Here is a 19,632-nt window from a genome sequence, read left to right on the forward strand (position 1 = left end):
TTGTCGTGTAAAAAGTTTTTAAAGAGAGCGTCATTCAGCGCCATTTTTGTTTAAAGAGAAGTGAATATTTTACAACTTTTTTGTGTACGGGAACGCTTTTTCGAGTAAAATGTGTAAAAGTCGTAAAAATTGTAAAAACTTTTTAGTTCTGGAACACAGCTTATGATTAGTGAGAATGTCCACTAGGAGCACGTAATGTATTCCAAGAATACTTTACCTACAAATTTTTATAACACTTAAATAGCCCAGTCAAAATAGACATGCGTATAAGGGGGAAATAGCAAAAATGCCCATAAAGCTGGATTTTGGTGGAGAGCTAGGATTTACCATTAGAAGCAACGTCCAAGAAGTCCTCATCGATCCCATGTGAGCAAAAAAAAGTTTTTCGGGGACATAGGTCATTTTTGGATGCATTATTCAGTTTTTATTTAATTTTTCTCAGAAACGGTAAGACTTAGCAAAAGCCGACTAGAGTAAAAGTTGTAGATTATCTATATGAATGGTCTGTATTATTTCCCAAAAATACTTAGCATTTTTGAGATATCGCGATCTAAAGGCCAAATTAAAATTAGCGGCGTAAGTACATTTTGGGGCGAATGGGTGACAATAACCACACTATGTGTTAGGTATTTTCGGATCTGCCACCCGTGAAAACTGTATTTATCCGTAATCAGCGCAACAAACCCTACCCTCGTTCCCGTTGGGCTTTCGATTACACATGTGGGTTAAATGGGCTATTTTGCATAAAATTACTCTAACATGAAATAACTCTACTTAACACGCTCCGATTTTGTTGGAATTTGTTTTAAAAGATAGGTATAATTTCGCTCTTCAAGGAAACATATATTTTTTGGGGGAACAGACCCGGTTACTTCGGTTATTTTAGTCGGTTCGTCTGTGTATGTGCATATTTCCCTTATATGTGCATTCATATGTTTTTAGAACAACTATATCTCAAGAATGGTTCCTTCTAGGAAAAGAATTAAAAAGACCAAACTTCTAGATAAGTTTTCTGTCTACAATATTTACTTTAGTCACTTTTCGATTAGATTAAACGTTTTAAAAATAATAAATCCGAAACCCTAGAATTTCAATAAATTATTAAAAAAATCGTATTCTTTGACATTAAAAATCACAGGTAGGTCTAGGGATTGTTGTGTTGTACTCGCGCAATTATGCAACCAATAGATTTAAATTCCATTTTGTCTTATTCGTAGGCTATAACATTTATATAAATCAATGTCTATTTTATGTTTTTCGATTTCACGTCTGTGAAATGTATACACATAGGCTACGAAGTCTATATCCCTGAAAAAAACACAGAATAAATATAAATCAATTGTATAGAGGTTTCAGACGACGAAAATACTCAGGAAATGACACCTAAGTTATACTGGAGGAATATAAGAAGTAAATGTAGTAGCCAGGAAATCGACTCCCAGTTTTAAAATGGTCGCAGCCCGCGATATTTGTTAAAAATTAATTCGATTACTCGGTAATCAGGACAATTCGATAATCCTGACACAGCCGGATTATCGAGATTATACTGTACTTATAATATTAAGTGTATTAAGTGTAACCTCAGGCAAGTAAAGGAGCAGAGCAATAGTTAATATAAATTAAAGAATGTGTAACAATTTAAATGTAACTTTTAATTCTCATTAAGTGTTTTAAGTCTAGCAGGTGCTGAAATTTCTTTTTTGAAACTTTTAGCCTCTGTGCGTACATCTAAGGAGGACCCACTGCCATAAAACGCCGGATCAAACGCTAATGTTTGCAGTTTATTGGATCTCCTGTCTATTTGCATAAGTAAACAATACAGAAAAGTTGCGTTTTTCTCTGGACCTATTTGAATATCATTAAAAGCAGTTGAGTTTATCCAATCTCAAGCCATTATATATGTTATACCACGGGTTGAAAAGAACATTTTCGGCAAACTTACACTATAATCGTAGTTGTCTTTAAAAAAAACATCTTTGTGTTAGGCCGACGAAAATTTTGAGCATATGTTATATTCAAAAAAGTTTTTCAATCGTTGAAGTTGAGGTTCACCATTTAATAAGTCGCGAACTGTTAATATATTTTATAAAATATGAATATATTTATATTAATTGAAGTGTTTTAGCCACGATCTCATAATATGGACCATAACAAATAATTTTCGTGGAAGCTGCGTTGGTGGTAATATAAAAAAATGGGAAAAATGTGTTGAAGTAAACAAGTTTTTTTGTGTTCTTTTTTGCTTTCTGGCCAAACCACGCAAAATTCGAACCTGCGCCCAAAGAAAGAACTAAACAATACCCCTTGGGCAACACGGTTCTAGTGTATGACTTTCGGATATATACACTGCATCCCCCTAAAATCGACGCTGACAATTTGAAGTTTTGATTTCAGTGTTTTTCGAATTTTTCTTATAATTAGAGGGTGCAACTAGAAAATAATCCAAACTAGTTTATAGGATTGTAGAACTCGCGATTCCACGTCGTTCGATGTGCATCTCATGAGTGTGCTCCGTACAGCTTCCTAGTAATAGGAGTCCAAAGGCGAAAATTTGGTGCGTAAATTTTCTGAAAAACCCTATTTTTTGGCTTTAAAATTTACAACTGTCGTACAGGTACCCCTGAACCCCGCGTGATTTTAGTTTTTTTACGTGCCGGATCTAATGAGCTCTTCCGCGGTCGAATCCATCCACTAAAACGCCGGATATAGATACCTTGAAAGTAGGAAAATCTGCAAAAATATATTTTGACAATTTCGCGAATTGAACCGCGATTTTCTTTGATTATTTTTGCATAAATGTAATCATTTATACGCGATTATAATATTTGCCAAAACGGCGTGTCACAAATTACAAAGATTCGGGAGTAATATCCCTATTTATCCCAAAATAGAATGTGGTGGCACATCCGCAGTTCTTGACGAATCTGTCTAAAATAATTTATATTGACGTATTTTTAATAGGGGGCCATTGAAATCGGATGCACCTTATAATCATATGCACATCGCGTGATTTTTGCCCACTTGAAGGTTTTTTGAATAGTAAGATGCAACTGATGGCACACTTTGGCCCCTGAATGAAACATAGAAAATCCATGCATATTGATAGACATGGACTCCCTGTATCCGAAAAGCACATGCACCTCAACCGAATTAAACCAATTCGCGAATTATACGGTTTTTAACTTCTATGTTTTTTCTTTGATTCAATATTACTCTCTACTTCTTATTTCTATTGCTTATCACAGAAAGCAAATATTAGTGTTGGGCAATCTCGTTCATTGAGCGGATCGATCTTTTTCATTCCGTTCACCAAAAAGATCCGGGTCGTTTACTTCGTTCGTTGGCTCTTTTTCGTTCAACAATACATTTGAATGTACTATTTTCTTTTGAAGTCGTTCGTTCTCTGCTGCATATGACTCCGTCGTTCTTTCCACCGAATCGTTCTTTTGATAATGTTCGGTCATGAATGACACAACTGTTGTGTTACTTGCTTGTTTGTGTGCTAATGGGGGTGGTTTTGTTTCTGAACGTAGTGGTGGTGGTTTTGATATGAAAGAACCAGATGAACGAATGATGCAAAAGAAAGATATGACCGAGATGTGCTACTGAATGAGGTGAGTTACTGAGCGAGAGTAGCTCTCTGAATCATTGTTTGTTTTGTGTGGAAATTTGTGCAGCGTTTGTTTAGAGCAAAACCAATGCTGCTAATTTTGTAAGCAGCAATGCCTCGTCCATCGGGGATCTAAATGAACGATATAAAAGAATGAGCTGGATACGGATCCGTTCGTTCTTTTCACGGAATCGTTCCTTTGAGCCGGTTCGTTCATGAACGACGCAACTCTAGCAAATATACTTTCACGATGACTAATTACTTTTCTCGTAGAAGTTTAAGCAAAATACTTCAGGATTTGGATCGAAATTTAGCGAAATAATAGAATAACTCCCAACATTTATTTTTCAAATATTTCATATTTAACCAAAAATATATTTTTGAAATAATTTCCAACAATAAGTTTCCGTTCTTTGTTGTTGCTGTAATAGGCATGTTATAAACGTGATCTTTATAATTTTGGTCTCACATTTTTCTACGCGTTGTCTAGATTCTGTACGTATTTTTAAATTATTTTTTAGAGATTTTTTGGACTCTGATTTAGAATAAATAAAATTTATTCCAAAATTTCTTCAATATTTTTTGATTTTCCGCGAAAATAAAAAATAAATTTAGCAACTATTTTAGCATCTACGGATAGATATCAAATGCTGCTAACGATTCATATATACATGTTCTTATTACAACACAATAGGAATTTTTAAATATTTTTTCTTTATAAGAGAGTAAAACCGCATATAACTTTTGAGTGCAGCATCCAATTTTGTGAACGCGAACAGATTTGAAACCACGATTTTTTTCGTAACCCATGTACCAAAAATGGCGGATGTGCTCACCAAAAAAGTTTTTAATTTTTTTCTATAAATTTGAAATTTACCATATATGTACACGTTTTCGGGTCAACGTCTCATAAGATTTGTCACGTACATCAGTTTTTGTTGCCATATGTCTTCAAAATAACCACTTACTTTTTTGTTGTTCTTGGGAGGTTTATTTAAATCATGGCATAGGTCGGTCTTCAGACATCATCTTCAATTAGACACTTCAATCACGTTTTTATTAAAACTTTCGACATGTTACCAAACCTGGGTTTTGGCTATGACCTGTGTATAAGGGGAAATATCCAAAATTCCCACAAATCTGAATTTTGGTGCAAAAAGTTATTCGAGTTACAAAAACCGCCTAAAGTAAAAGTTCTAGCTTTAAAAATTAGCAACAAGAGTGGTCTTTATAATTTTTAAAACGGAATCACCAGTCATGAGATATCATCATCTGAGATTCAAATTAAACATACAGGGAAATAAGCTGCATAAGAGTCGAATTAAACACATAGGGAAATATGCCGCATAAGAGTCGAACCGGTTAAAATAACCACGCCATGTGATAGGTATTTCTATAAGCTTCCAAACGACACCCACTTTATAGTAATAGGTTCAGTAGAACCGGGTCTAACCCGGTTTTTGAATCCGGACTTTCGGATCAAATAACCGCCCCAAAGGAAATTATACATTTCCGTAATCAGCTCAAAATACCCTCCCTCTGGCATTATAATGGCTGCAAAAATCAAAGACTAAATTGTTTGTACTGCTGTTTAATTTTCAAATAATGTGGGTTACGCCTTTTGTGTTTTATGAAAATTACAGTATGCTGTTACGTCTTTTGGCATTTCTTGAATAGGATCGCTATTTTTAAACGCAGAACTTTGAAATTTTGCCAGAGCATGTATTTTAGCTTAATGTATCAGATTCCACCAAAAAACGAATTTCGATTTTCATGTCGGTTACGTCTTCCGGCATTTATGGTGACGATATGCACCTCTACCATAAATAAAACACATTTAAAATTTGATTTCCAGTTTGTTTGTTTTATTTAAAAAATAAAATGATTTTTGTAATATTTTGTAGCTTTTTGTTAAATTTTTGTTTCTTTAAACTTATATAGGGATATATTATAGATGGATTTGAAGTAAGTTTACGAATTAGAATTAAAGAAGATAATAGTAAAACTAAAAACGAAGATGATAAGGGCCACATAAATAATATACAAAAGATTGGATAGATTGGGATTTTTGGGATTTTAAGAATACTTAGAATATAGTTGAATCTTGTTTGCCTATACAAAATTTAGTGGATAGTAAATCCTTTTGGATTATAAGAACAGAAAATACTCTTAGAACATTAGAAACCTCCTTTTATAACTAGAATTGTATTAAACGAAAATTTGAAGAACGAAAACGATAATTTCAGTGAACAGTAGAAGAAGAACGTAAATTACGATAAATATGTTTGTATGTGTATTTGTTGTTATTTGAAAATAAACTAAAGTAACATTAAAATTTGCCATAACTACAAAGGGCTTTGTTTAAAAATATGATTAGAACCCCCAAAAGGATTTCTAAAAATGAATTGAATGTTTGTTGTTCACGGTAAATGGAGACAAGGCAATCGAATGTTGTTTCTTTGACAAAATGTCTGCCTTGCAGTAATTGTTGAATGTCTTACTTTTTTCTCTTTACAGAGTTCCCATTGCATAAGTTTGGTATGTAAGCCAAGGTTTGCAAGGCTTAAAGCCGGCAATTACCTTAAGCTTTTTTGTTGATGTTGTTAAACACTTTTAAGCTTCTTTGTAATGCTTGTTTAAATTACTTTACGCCGGCCTACTCATCGAGGCGGTAATAACTTTTTCATAATTTCATTTCATGTTGTTTTTATAAAATAGCTTAGTTGTAGCTTTTATTTTAGTTGCTCTAAACACTAAACACAAAAACAAAAAATAAATTTCCATTTCATTAAAAAAATATATATAAACTTCCTAAAACTGCTTCTTAAAAACTGCTTACAACTTCATCTGCTGCTATTGCTGCTGCGTATAAATGATCATCTGCTTTTGTGTTATTAGCTTGAACACGCCTGCGGTTCTTTTGTGTAACTCTCTAAAATCTATCATAACCTCGATTATAATTTAAGATACATATCTAACAAAACAAATACTTGGAGACGCTCGTGGATTGGGCCGTTAACGTTTTGCGGATATCACGCAAACGTAGCCTCATTCCTTCTTCAATCTGGTGTTATGGTATTCTTTGTTGCTTTTGTAGCGTTCTGTTCTGTCTCAAATGTGATTTGTCTGATAGTCTGAATGCCCTATATGTGGTGGAATGAATCCGTAGACTCCTTATACAAGGGACCTTAAGCTTAACATAATCCCTAACCTTATAGAGACCTTAGTAATGCATGCAAATCAAAGGGTACATCTGTGTGACCTTTGCTGCCGATGGCATTGCATAAACCCCTCAAATCGGTGGAGGTCCTCGTACATAACGCAATTGTGGTGTAAAACTCATGGACAAATTGTTGATGTTGTCACAGCAATTGGGCTGCATAAGGCAGGCGGCACAGAATACGGTAAACAAGGCCAATTGCATGGGAACTGCCACACGAGCTATGCGCCAAGCCCAGCCACGCTTCGATTTGGGATTCAACTCATCATCGGATGAATCCAAATCATAATTGGAATTATCATCGGAGGGATCGTCATCACCATCAGGATTGGTGGAGGACATTTGTATGGCATTACTTTGGGCCATATCAGCCGAAAGAACGGCATTTGTGGGAGCTGTGGCTGAACTGCGGCGATTTTTACGTTTACGTCTACTCATTGAAGAGGAGGGGGATGCTGCTGATGATGTGACACCTTCAACAGCTGCAAACTGGACTTTATTATCTAATCCATTCAAATAACCATTGGTCATTTGTTGACGTCCCTTAAGACAACCATTGGCATGTTTCAGTTGTGCTACAGGTTTTGAATCAGTTTGATCTTTCTTGTCTCCGGCCGCAACTTGTTCTTGGGATTGTTGTTTCTTGCTTTGATGAGAAGCTGCTGTTCTCACTATCAAATCTCTGCAGGTATTTTGAAGACTCTTTAAATCATTTTCAGCGGATTCCATGCGTGCGGCAATTGATTTCATGGCCTCACTGCCGGGAGCCAAGGCCGATTCCAATTGTTTTGCCAAACGTCTCAAGACACCCAAACGGCGTTCACGTTCTGAGAGGCCACCATCAGATGTGGCACCACCATCTGAAATGCCTGAATCGGAAAGCGAACCATTGGAAGCGGTAAATTTGGCTATGTAGAGGACATGGTTGGGATCCAGGTAATCCTGAACAGCAGTTAACTGTAAAAGAAAAGAGTTCCGTTTATTATGTGAATAGTTAATAAGTGTTATGAATAGTTACCTGTTCCTGGCTAACATTGACTTTTTCGGACAGTAATTTAGCCACCAGTTTAACATTTTGCGCCAATTCTCCCGGTGTGGCTTGGCCAGTTTTCAAAGCACCCTCCAAACCTTGTAGAGTACCACGATCTTGACCCAAGGCCAATTGAAATTCTGATAGGCCACATTCCAATTGACGCCATGCCGTCAAGGAAGAAGTTAATACTTCCAATTGTGAATTGATTCTAGATAAACAAAAGAACAACAACAAAAGATTAGCTTTGTTTCCTTTTTTTCCATGCAAAGAAATAAATCTTTTTTTCTTACCTTGAATCAGCTTCATCCCAGGCTGTGTACATATCGCTGACTTCATCTTTTAAATGTTTGTGGAATTCATTTTCCGATGTTATCAAGGATTGTAAATCCCAATTCTTTTCATTGGCAACAATTGTTTGAGTTGTCGTTGAGGTACCAACACTGCTGGCTGATGTCGTCATCATTGTAGCGTTTGTGGTGTGGGTTTCAACTTGATTGCCATTACTATCGGTGACAGTTATCATGGTTGTTTTGTTTGTTGCTGTTGTTGTACTATCAGGTTCTGTTGCAATTGAGGATGCTGTAATGCCGACGACGACTGCCTGTTTGTGTTCGGACTCAATTTCGTCTTTTTCCTCTAACAATTCAATGCTACCTACTTTGGCAGCGGCCTCTTTCAATTGTTGTTCGACAACAGCGTTTTGTAGACGTCTCTCCTGTTTTGTTAACCAACTGTGGACGGAGGCATTCAATTTTAACATACTTGTACGATATGTCTGCAATTGGGTTTTTTCATTCTGCAAGGAGGAAAAACAAACAAAAAATGAGAAAAAAACCAAACAAACATGTGATTAGAGGAATTGTAATTCAGAATTCTATTTAAAAGCAGTCTGTCATTTGGTCAGTTTATTGTCTATGGCCCCGTTTGTAGTAGTTTAAAGGAGGTCTTTATGAAATTTAGTACAAATGTCAACGTTGGAAAGGAATCGAAATTTATGTTGTTGTCCATCTGCTTAGCAATAATCCTCCTTCTCATCACATGCAAGATAGGTATAACGATACAAGTCTATGTAGAAGGCATACATACATATGTATATATAACTCTGGCTATAGATCAGCAATCGGCACTGTTGTCGGTGCATGGCTTTTTAATTAGTGAGTGAAGAGAGAAGCTCTCTTTGCTTGCTTGTGAGTAAAGGGCTGCGGAATGCTGCTATAGACCAAATAAGTCCCCATTGGCCGGACCTTTACATTAGCCCAAACGCTGGGAACGACGTGAGTACGTGATATGAGAGAAGAGTGAGTGGCTCTTGTTCCTTCGGGGATGCTGTGGAAACATATCGCTCATTTACTCAAAGAGTGACGACTGAGAAACCTCTTGTTCGAATCACACAGCCGTAAAAAATGCTGAGAAGACGACAAAAAGGCAAATAATGTATCCAAATTATCCGAGGCGGTTTCACTTGACACCTTATCTGCTTAAACTATAAAATTCCGCAAAAGGACGATAAAAAAGAAAAAAAACGTTCGACTTAGGTGCAAAAATGCTGTATGCTTGTCTAACCCGAAACATTTTGACAATATTGCGCGACGAATTGTCCTAGATGACCTTTGGCTAGCAATCATCTACAAGCATCAGCGATTGTCATTGGTTGTTGGTGAAAGGTCATAGGGACTTTCTCCTGTCAGACGTGGTTGACTAAAGTAGTCACGGTGTGCCTTAACCAAATTTAAATGGAAGGTGCTTACACCGGGGAAGTTTTTTTCAGATTCTGAAACTACAATGCTCATAGATGAGAAATATCAAAAAACAAAAAAATCGCCGGAGGGATTTTCAAATAAATCGCGATTTAAGTTTACATTTTTAGGGGTTCTTTAGATTTTCACGATATTGCTTGAAAACCGCGAGTCCTATGTAAATGGGCCTATAGAAAATGTTGTAGCTGTGAAAATTCTCCACAAGATTGGCCTTTATGATATTTTAATAGGTTTTACCGTTTTTGAGATATAGAATGTCAAATTGAGACAATGCACTGACTGTATCGCCTCCTTATAAAACAATATTATGCTCAGTGCGCCTTAACTAAGTTTTAATGAAAACCGCCTTCACATGTTAAGATTTTGCGGATTCTGAAACATCAATGTTCTTAGATAAGAAAAATAAAATAAACAGAAAAAATCGCCGGATGGATTTTTAAATAAACCGCGATCAAAATTCACAATTTTAGGGTTTTTTAGGTTTTCACGATTTTGCTTGGAAACAGCAAGTCGTATCGAATTGAGACTAAAGAAAATGTTTAGCTGTGAAAATTCTCTACAAGACTGACCTTTAGGTTTTTTTCGTAGCTTTTACCATTTTTAAGATATTGAGGTTTAGTTCAAATTTTTAGGTTTTTATCTAGTCTTCAAGATTTTGCTTGGAAACAGCAAGTCATATCAAAATGGAACTAAAGAAAATGTTGAATCTGTGAAAATTCTCTACAAGATTGGATGATTTATTTTTTCCTAGGTTGTACCATTTTTAAGATATAAAAGTTTAATTTGGGAAATTGCAGTAATGACATTGTTTTATAAGGAGGCGATACAGTCAGTGCATTGTCTCAATTTGAACTTTTATATCTCAAAAACGGTAAAACCTACGAAAATATGATAAAGGTCAATCTTGTGGAGAATTTTTACAGCTACAACATTTTCTTTAGGCCCACTTACATCACAAGGAAGTCAAGATAATTAGATGCGAGAATAAGGAGTCGGTAGTAGTTCTTATACAGGCAGCATTGAAGCACATTTGCTCGTATGGATTCCCCCTTATTCAATGTAGTTGGGGCGAATATTGAAGATAGTCGAGAAGCAGACGGGAAAGTGGAGAATTCTTCATTCCTTTCAGAAGAACGACGGACTTGTCATCAAGTTCGCCACCGACAAGTCTGGAGAGGAAGTATGATAATGTGAAATTACATACCACAATATGCTGAGTGTTTCATTTTCTCTGTTTCCGGAATTCAATATGGCTTTATAATGGGGACATTCTTACTCATTTTCATAATATGACCTAGTGAATGGAATTTCATACATTTAACCATGCGATAAGGGTTGTTGGTATAGCTCGTGGTTCATACGACCCCGATATTCAATGTTTATCAGCTTTTTAAAAGCTTTTTCTCTTAAACAAATCATGTCATGTCTAATGTGCTTGATCAAATGCTTTGGATCAGGTAGTGTCAGTGTCATATAGACCATTTATATAACAGCTTAAGTCAGCTTCAATTTGAAGTATGTACAACTAACCATAAAATAATTTCCTCAATCATACCACTTAAGATTACAACGAGAAGTTAGCCCGCATTTCATTGCAAAAATCTTCTTGCATGTTCCAATTACACTGTAATTTCCTAATATTTTTCATATTCATGATTGAATATCGCAAGTCTGTGAATCTTTCTGTGTTGTTTGGACTTACCTTTAGAGCTTCAATAGCAATTTGAATTGATGGTTCTGTATCTAACTGTTCATATGATGATTTATTGCCTAAACGATTTAGAGCATGCTTTAAGACAATCATGTCTTCTTGCATTTTACGAGCAGCGGCAGCATTTTCGCTCCAACCCAATAAATCCTCCCAGGCAGCTAATAAATCTGCAAATAAATGGAATGATGGAAGAAAAGAAAAAAAAAACGAAACAAAATAGAATGTTAATAAAATTAGTTTAAATTGTAAAAGTATGTAAGGCAACAACTACAACAAATACAAATACGAGTACATACAACAATAAGTGAACTAAATTTCAATTAAAATACAAAAAAAAACTTTCAATCTAAGGTTTTAAACCTTTCCAATTTCTTGTTTGATTGTTATCTGTTTGTGTCAGAAGATCGAAAAAGCCCTTTCTATTTTCATTTATTTCACTCTGTACTTTCGTTACAATTTTAAGCCTATATTATTTGTATTCCCTAAGTAAAGGTAAATTTATTGGCTTTTGTGTTCGGCTTAGGCCGCCAAGACACGCATTGCTTGTAAAACATAGGAAAAGAGCTGAAACAAAAGGCAATGTGAAAAAGTGGGTTTCTTGCCAAATCGATTTTATCCGCTTCGATCCAAAGCAAATCGATATTCTGTTTGTTATTTGCCAAGAAATTGTACAATTCATGAAGAGAAAGGGTTTGAACGTTGTAAAGTAACAACATGGGGAAACGACTGCTTTCAAAGAATAATAATAATATTTATTGTAATTATAAAAAGATATAAAAAACATTCTCTCTAAAATACATATCCCTTTAAGTTTGGCCATTAAATATTAATATTTTTGTTTTAGTATTTTTTATTTATTTATTTATTTATTTATTTTTTTTTTTTTGGTGAAAAATCGAAAGTTTATTTTGCGGCTCATTATTGTTCATTTTCATTTCATGGAAATTGCATGTTAATGATTCATTTTTCACAATCAATTGTTTTTATTACAACAAAAAATATATTATCGTTGTTTATATTTTCTCTTCACATGAGCAAAATTACAACAACAGCAAATAAAATAAATATTACATACAAATCAAGGTACACAAAATACAACTAAAATATGAAGAAGCAACGAAAAAGGTGTGTAATTGGGGAAGTAAATTTTTGTGAAAAAATTTCGTTTTGTTTATCGCATGAATAAAATACACAAAATACATATGAATTTTGCATTTGTTAAGGTTTTTTGTTATTGTCTGTGCTGAAATGTGTTTTCTGCTATAAACAAATTGTTTGCCTCAACTCCAAGCTATCCAACCAAGTCTAACTGACGGGCCGATAAAGGGAGTGTTGCATTGAAGTATTATTGTCGGTGTATGTCACCGACTATCACCCAATGTTGCTGGTGACGATAGCGATGATGATGATGGCGGTGATTATAATGTTAATGTCGGTATCGTTATTGTGCCTTCCTTAACTGTACATTAAAGCACTGCTTCTTTTTTTGTTTACATTTTTCCATAAATTTACTATGATCGTAGTTTTTCTACTGCTGTTGTTGTTGTTGCTGTTATTGTTGTTCAATACAACATTTCCATTAAAGTCAATTAGTAATTCAAGAGCAATGAACTTTATATTTGTTATTAATTCAATAGGGAAAACTAAAGCAAAAGAAACGTTGTGAAATGAAAGCAATTACAGAAAATTTATTTGAGCTTAATTTCATTGTTAGAAATTGAGTGAATGATTAAATGCAAAATCAATCAATAGAAGATTTAACAAGATTCACATAAAGTAAAAGTCGATATCAATAACGTAATGTCAAGGTTTCGATTTTCGCCACAACCAAAATTCCTTTAAGATCGGTAGACTTGTTAAGGCAAAAAGTGTGAAAACCTATTCTACATCGCAAGATTGAATTTAGTGCTAGAGATGAAGGAGTGGCCCTAAATATTGGGTGCTTTCGGGGCCCGTGTATCGACAAGTATTGCCCTTCCTTAGTAAAATATATAATGCTGTAGTCGTTATTACAACTGGAAATGGATTTTTATACCCTACCCACTCCACACTGTGGTAAAGGGTATTATGTCTTTATGCCTTTGTATGTTAGAGATAGACCCATAGTTGCTTTTAGGGAATAAAATTACTTTATTTGTCGGTTTTTAGGTCTCTGTCCGTCCATCTGTCCATGTTCGGTCCAGATTTGGATATAGCTCCCATATAAGTTTTCGGCGGATTTCCAATTTAATAAAATTTGAAATGTGTGACGGTATTTCGTCAAGAAATGAATTTGGCAAATTTTATCGAAATCGGTTCAGATTTGGATATAGCTATTATCGTTCCGTAGGATTTTTAGATCTTTTGAAACATTACGGAAGCATCGACTTGCCTATCAAACACATTATGTCGCTGTAAACAGAATCACATGGAGTACCACCGGTAAGAATTTCAATACAATCCTCTAACAGCCCTTAAACGGCAGTTAAGCGACAATTTTCTACTTTTGTGAGTGAGTTTCCCGAAGATATATGCAAAGTACGCCCAAATCGGATACTCAATTTGTAAGTAATCGTGCTTATTAGTCATTTTAGTAGGTGTTTTTGGGGAATTATTTGAGGAAGAAAGGACTTACCTAAAATAAAAAATAGTACCGTTATAATAGGGATTGTCTCCGCTGGCCCAAAAATTCATTTGTTTAGAGATTATGGGACATTATCCCAGGAAGAATGAATTTTCCAACGGAAAAAATTTACCGTTTACCGCATACGCAGAAAATTTCAAAAGGATCCGAGTCATAGTCTTTAAACTGCACATATGCGAACATTTTTAAAATTTTGTGTGGGAGGTATCCTAAGGAGAGGTCCGATATAGACTATAATCGAACCTAATCTATTACTGGAAGAAATATTACGAGGAACAAATCGTTGGATCCGTTCGAAAGTTATCCTGTTCTCCAATTTAGAGAAAAGTATTGAACGTTTGGTCTATCTTGATTTTGATCAAAGTTTCGACAAAATTGGTTGATCCGTTCGAGAGTTATGGTGGTCTCCAGGCAGCCAGAAAGACAGGCGAACGGACATGGCTAAATCGACTCCAAATTGTCTGAAACGGATTTCGTCCAAACATATGTGGGATCCAACCAAAACCTTCATTTCGATAAGGAACCTCGTTAGCCCAAAACTGACATGGAGCTTTTGAAGCAACTTTGTGGGCGACTATTTTTACTACTCAAATTAGAAAGAGGTTAAACTTTATTTTCAAATTTTACCAATGAAATTTTTTGAATATCGGTACAAAAAATCTGTTGACAAATAAGGCTATAAATTTCAATTGAGCTTAATTTCATTGTTAGAAATTGAGTGAATGATTAAATGCAAAATCAATCAATAGAAGATTTAACAAGATTCACATAAAGTAAAAGTCGATATCAATAACGTAATGTCAAGGTTTCGATTTTCGCCACAACCAAAATTCCTTTAAGATCGGTAGACTTGTTAAGGCAAAAAGTGTGAAAACCTATTCTACATCGCAAGATTGAATTTAGTGCTAGAGATGAAGGAGTGGCCCTAAATATTGGGTGCTTTCGGGGCCCGTGTATCGACAAGTATTGCCCTTCCTTAGTAAAATATATAATGCTGTAGTCGTTATTACAACTGGAAATGGATTTTTATACCCTACCCACTCCACACTGTGGTAAAGGGTATTATGTCTTTATGCCTTTGTATGTTAGAGATAGACCCATAGTTGCTTTTAGGGAATAAAATTACTTTATTTGTCGGTTTTTAGGTCTCTGTCCGTCCATCTGTCCATGTTCGGTCCAGATTTGGATATAGCTCCCATATAAGTTTTCGGCGGATTTCCAATTTAATAAAATTTGAAATGTGTGACGGTATTTCGTCAAGAAATGAATTTGGCAAATTTTATCGAAATCGGTTCAGATTTGGATATAGCTATTATCGTTCCGTAGGATTTTTAGATCTTTTGAAACATTACGGAAGCATCGACTTGCCTATCAAACACATTATGTCGCTGTAAACAGAATCACATGGAGTACCACCGGTAAGAATTTCAATACAATCCTCTAACAGCCCTTAAACGGCAGTTAAGCGACAATTTTCTACTTTTGTGAGTGAGTTTCCCGAAGATATATGCAAAGTACGCCCAAATCGGATACTCAATTTGTAAGTAATCGTGCTTATTAGTCATTTTAGTAGGTGTTTTTGGGGAATTATTTGAGGAAGAAAGGACTTACCTAAAATAAAAAATAGTACCGTTATAATAGGGATTGTCTCCGCTGGCCCAAAAATTCATTTGTTTAGAGATTATGGGACATTATCCCAGGAAGAATGAATTTTCCAACGGAAAAAATTTACCGTTTACCGCATACGCAGAAAATTTCAAAAGGATCCGAGTCATAGTCTTTAAACTGCACATATGCGAACATTTTTAAAATTTTGTGTGGGAGGTATCCCAAGGAGAGGTCCGATATAGACTATAATCGAACCTAATCTATTACTGGAAGAAATATTACGAGGAACAAATCGTTGGTTCCGTTCGAAAGTTATCCTGTTCTCCAATTTAGAGAAAAGTATTGAACGTTTGGTCTATCTTGATTTTGATCAAAGTTTCGACAAAATTGGTTGATCCGTTCGAGAGTTATGGTGGTCTCCAGGCAGCCAGAAAGACAGGCGAACGGACATGGCTAAATCGACTCCAAATTGTCTGAAACGGATTTCGTCCAAACATATGTGGGATCCAACCAAAACCTTCATTTCGATAAGGAACCTCGTTAGCCCAAAACTGACATGGAGCTTTTGAAGCAACTTTGTGGGCGACTATTTTTACTACTCAAATTAGAAAGAGGTTAAACTTTATTTTCAAATTTTACCAATGAAATTTTTTGAATATCGGTACAAAAAATCTGTTGACAAATAAGGCTATAAATTTCAAATTACCTACAATCGGAGTAAATCATTGTTTGAAAGCCAACGTGAGTCAATATTTTCCCTAACAAACCCCTTTTGTGACCAGTTTTAGCCATCTAGTCATTAAATGCTTAAAAACCGCGAGGATTTTTGCATACGGTTAGGTTATTTATAAAAATGTCGAGCAACGCGGGACCAGAACACTAGTCGATGACTTTATTCACCCGTCTTACCACCCTTAATATTAAATGACATAATAATTGACTGCATAAGTTGCTAAAATGTTTTTCTAATTACCGAAATTATAGGAGATCCCTACTTAAAGGTGGGAATTTTTTGACAATTTCAGTTTACAAAAACTCGTTTGTTAAGTGAAGCTACTAATATCAAAATTAATTAATTGTTCCTCACAAAACTCATTCAGGCATACAATATGCCGCATACTTATGTACCAAATTTAATTAATTTAATTAGAGTGATTTTTACATACGGATAGTTTTTCATAAACGAGGGGCCAGGAAAATAGTTAAAAGCAAACTGACCTAGGTTGACAACTCTTTTCTCCTCTCGTTACGAAAGTCATCAAAGCCCTTTGCTATGCTTTACCAAAAATAATTTTCAATTAGCACTTAAAATATTCTAAATGGTCTTTCATTCAGTGACTCCAAACTCTTTCAATTTGGACCTTAAAAGTAATAAATAGTAAAATTGAATGCCTAGTCACAGACATGGAGTACGTGATTCAAATTAAGCTTAACAAAGAATTCACAGACCGTTTATGGCAGACTAATACTATCGTGCTTTGCATGATTGATCGAAACACTTACTAGATCTGGGACACAATTGAGAGATAGAATAAATTATTCAGCCAATCTACTTTTTAAACAACAACTAGGTACTAACAAAAAATCCTTTGAAAAGCCGACATCTCCACAACAAAACCTTACGAATCAATTGAAAAGAATAAAGTAACAAAATGTTGTAACGGTTTATGTTTCCAAAAACACACTTTTGGTTTGTCCGAGATTCTTCTTAACATGTTTTCTTCACTACTAAATTGTTAGGGTGGGTTTTTCCTTTTTATTACTCACAGGTTAAAATGTAAATATTGCAGCAGGTAGGTTTGTACGACTCTATTGTTGGTTTTACGGGGTTGAACACAAATTTAGGTTTTTTTATTAACTTATTTAGACTTTCTCCACAATAAAATAAAGTATATTACTTTTTCAAAAGTTTACTATTAAAACAATTTAAATAAACTCATTATTCACTTGGTAAATTTCACAAAACGCAGCAATTAACAACTTCACCTCAAGATACGTATCATAACCACCGAGACTGATGAAGGCACTTAATATGGAAAAAATTTAATAACTCAACAGACCGCATGCGTAAGTTGTTCGTTTGCTTGCACTATTTTGGAAAAATGTTAAACACCAACCGGTAAATAAGTTGTTTTGAAACTAAACAATTTGAGATTTGTAATAATACCAAGGGGTTTAGGCGTTAAAAATGTCCACGATATTTGCCTCCTTTTTTTCAAAAGATTTTGTTTTTAATCTTTACAGTCTTGTTTATTGATGCGTAAGGATACAAATCAACCACACACTGCACTGCACGCTTGAAGAGTTGCAACTAAACTGGTTGCAGGTACTTCCATGCAACCACAATAAACACAACATTTAGCTTGGCTTGGCTTCATCGGGTACAGCTGATTTTACTTGCTGAAGTGGAAACTACGCTGTGTAACCACCATAGCCTGTCGCCTCCGTCGTCAGGTAGTAGTAGGCTGGCTGAATTGAATGCTAGACCGACCACCGTATTGTATTTAGTTAGAAAAGAAATACAAATCTAGTCAATCACTATGCAGCAGCAGGGAGGGAGTTTTTGAATGCATTGCAGAGTGTGTGTGCGCTGGTGCAGCACTGTAATCAATGTTTTTGTTTGGGTCTAGGTTTGGAATGGATGCATCTCTAAGCAACGACGAAAAAAACTAAAAAAAATTGTAAAAACATAAACCAAAAGCGACTGCGCATTTAATAATAAGGTAAGTAACTAAGCGTATTTTGAGAACAGTGGTAGCAAATGTAACATTTTTCAAAATAAAAAGGAAGTAAAAGCTGGCAAGTTGGTGTCCTGCCATTTTACAACAACAACTACTGTATAGACTGATTATTGTATTTGTTGTACCCTTTCTCTCATTTGTCAGTCAGAAAGGCAGGCGGAAGGACATGGCTAAATCGACTTCAAATTGTCTGAAACGTCCAAACATATGTAGGGTTCAGCCAATATCTTCAATTCGATGAGACACATTTTTGTCGTATCAAAGTGTATATAACCTCGTTAGCCCAAAGTCTGAGCGTAATGTGGAGCTTTTTAAGCAATAATGTGGACGACTATTTTTGGTACCCAAATTAGAATTACTTAAAGGTTGAATTTTATTTGTAAATTTTACCAATGCAATTTTCTGAATATTGGTACTAAAAATCGGTTGACAAATAAGGCAATAGTTTTCAAATTACCAAGAATCGGAGTAAATCATTGTTTCAAAGCCAACGAGAGTCAATATTGTTAATTTTTCCCCACAAAAAACCGCATGTGTCTAGTTTTAGTCGTCTATTCATTAATTGTTTCAAAAGCAAGAGTGAATTTTGCATACTGATAGATTTTTTTATAAAAATGGCGCCCAACGCGGGACTGGAACTCTAGACGATCACCAAATTCACTCCTCTTACGACCTTTAATATCAAATGACATCACAATTGACTGCATAAGATGTTAAACGGCGACTACGAATTTAAAATTAAGTTAAGTACCTAAGGGAATTTGAGAATAGTGGTACAGATGGAAAAATTTTCAAAATAAAAAGGAAATAAAAAATAACAAGTTGATGCCCTGCCTTTCTGGCATACTGAAGTTTGTGATTTCAGCAGTAGTTAAATCCTGCAGTTACCCCCTACGTAGTGAAATGGTAAGTTTACACGCTTTGCACACTGTATGCCCGAGGACGATTGTCAGGCCAGGCAACATTAAAATTTTCAATGGTGGCAAAAATACCCATCAGTCCTACGTTACGCTTAGGGGTATTTCTGCAATTTTCTGAGAATTTCAGTCATTTAAAATTTCTTTAAGAGTGGTGTCGTATAATACACCGTTCGGACTCGGCTATAAAAAATAGGTTGATATAAGGGAAGTCTCCTTTGTCCCATCGTGGATGTTTGTGAGTCATATTGTTACGAAAAGTAACTGGTAGATTTTGGTTAATTTAGTTGAGTTTCTGTTAATTTAAAAATCTGATTTAAAGCGGAAATTTTTATTAAGCATTTACTTTATTTGAATCAATTTTGCAAGAACAATGTCACCCAATATTTGACATGTTTATTTTGTTTTTGAT

General features: G+C 35.1%; 1 protein-coding gene across 23 annotated transcripts in view; it reads right to left on the bottom strand.

The window, feature by feature from the left end:
* Positions 1–5,453: 5,453 nt before the first annotated feature.
* The window catches only part of klar (klarsicht), a 648,847-nt gene continuing 634,668 nt past the window's right edge, over positions 5,454–19,632 (bottom strand). For all 23 annotated transcript variants that reach the window (XM_073982967.1, XM_073982966.1, XM_073982965.1 and 20 more), the window contains 4 exons: positions 11,323–11,498; positions 8,154–8,659; positions 7,849–8,071; positions 5,454–7,787 (listed from right to left, as the gene is read on the bottom strand). In XM_073982967.1, coding sequence (XP_073839068.1) covers positions 6,903–7,787; positions 7,849–8,071; positions 8,154–8,659; positions 11,323–11,498 — 1,790 coding nt within the window. In that variant the 3' untranslated portion in view covers positions 5,454–6,902. The remainder of the gene's footprint in view (positions 7,788–7,848; positions 8,072–8,153; positions 8,660–11,322; positions 11,499–19,632) is intronic.

Source organism: Musca autumnalis, unplaced genomic scaffold (assembly GCF_047663935.1).
Source record: "Musca autumnalis isolate F117 unplaced genomic scaffold, ASM4766393v1 scaffold_4, whole genome shotgun sequence".
In the NCBI taxonomy this organism is placed as follows: Eukaryota; Metazoa; Arthropoda; class Insecta; order Diptera; family Muscidae; genus Musca; species Musca autumnalis.